At 39.0% G+C, this 933-nt stretch overlaps 2 protein-coding genes across 3 annotated transcripts in view; one reads left to right on the top strand and one right to left on the bottom strand.

Moving 5' to 3' along the window:
- The window catches only part of LOC106884362 (uncharacterized), a 337,312-nt gene that overhangs the window by 300,749 nt on the left and 35,630 nt on the right, over positions 1-933 (bottom strand). The gene's annotated exons all lie outside the window — the stretch shown is intronic.
- The window catches only part of LOC106874190 (uncharacterized), a 2,907-nt gene continuing 2,821 nt past the window's right edge, over positions 848-933 (top strand). Inside the window, exon 1 of the mRNA XM_014921848.1 lies at positions 848-853. Within this exon, the coding sequence (XP_014777334.1) occupies positions 848-853 (6 nt within the window). The remainder of the gene's footprint in view (positions 854-933) is intronic.

The following is a 933-nucleotide window of genomic DNA, read 5'->3' on the forward strand; positions in this document are numbered from 1 at the left end:
TATATATATATATATATATATGTGTGTGTGTGTGTGTGTGTGTGTGTGTGTGTGTGTGTGTGTGTGTGTGTGTGTGTGTGTATGCATGTATATATACATGTGCGTGAATGACAGGTAGAGAGAGAATGTCAGTGCTTGAATGAGAGAGAGCCTGAATGCATAGATATTTACAGCGAAGGAGAAAAGAGAAAGTAAGAGAAAGAAAAAGAGAAAGAGATAGAAAATTAAAAGCGAAAGAAATAAAAGAGACAACAGGAGAAGAAGTCTAATGATGAAAGTAAAAGTGAAAGAGAAAGTAGGAGAGGGAATGAAAAACAAAAAGAAAGAAAAAGAAAACGAAAGAAGAGGACACAAAAAAGATTAAAATAGAGAAAGAAAGAGAAGGAAAGAGAGAGACAGAGACAGGGAGAGATAGACAGACAGATAGACACTTGTTGTGTTCGTGTGTATGTGTGTGTGTTTGTGTGTTTGTGAAGAAGATGTAGAGAGTATCCATGAATCGGAAGAGAAGAGAAAATGAAGAGAGAAAGAGACAAAGGAGAGAGTTTTGGTCGTACGCGATATACATCAAGAAAATATCTGTGTGTTTGAGAAAGAAGAGGAAATGTATCAGTGTATGAGAATGCGCTAGAGAGGAGGAAAGTGAGAAAGTGTGTGAGAGGGGGTTTGTGTTTTTTAGGCTGAGAAAGAGATAGTGATGAAGCGAGAGCTGTCCAGCTCTCTCTTACCTCATAAACACGTATTGCGTGTGTGTGTGTTTTTGTGACGAGAGAAAATAAGAGAGAATTCGAGTGTTAAGGAGAGAGAGATTGTGGTGTGTGTGTGAGAGAAGGTAGGAAACAGAGACATGTCGGTGAGTGTGGATAGAAACAAATAGAAGGGTTGAAAGAGAGAGAGCGAGAGAGAGAGAGAGAGAGAGAGAGAGAGAGAGAG

This window comes from Octopus bimaculoides, chromosome 5, assembly GCF_001194135.2.
Source record: "Octopus bimaculoides isolate UCB-OBI-ISO-001 chromosome 5, ASM119413v2, whole genome shotgun sequence".
NCBI lineage: Eukaryota > Metazoa > Mollusca > Cephalopoda > Octopoda > Octopodidae > Octopus > Octopus bimaculoides.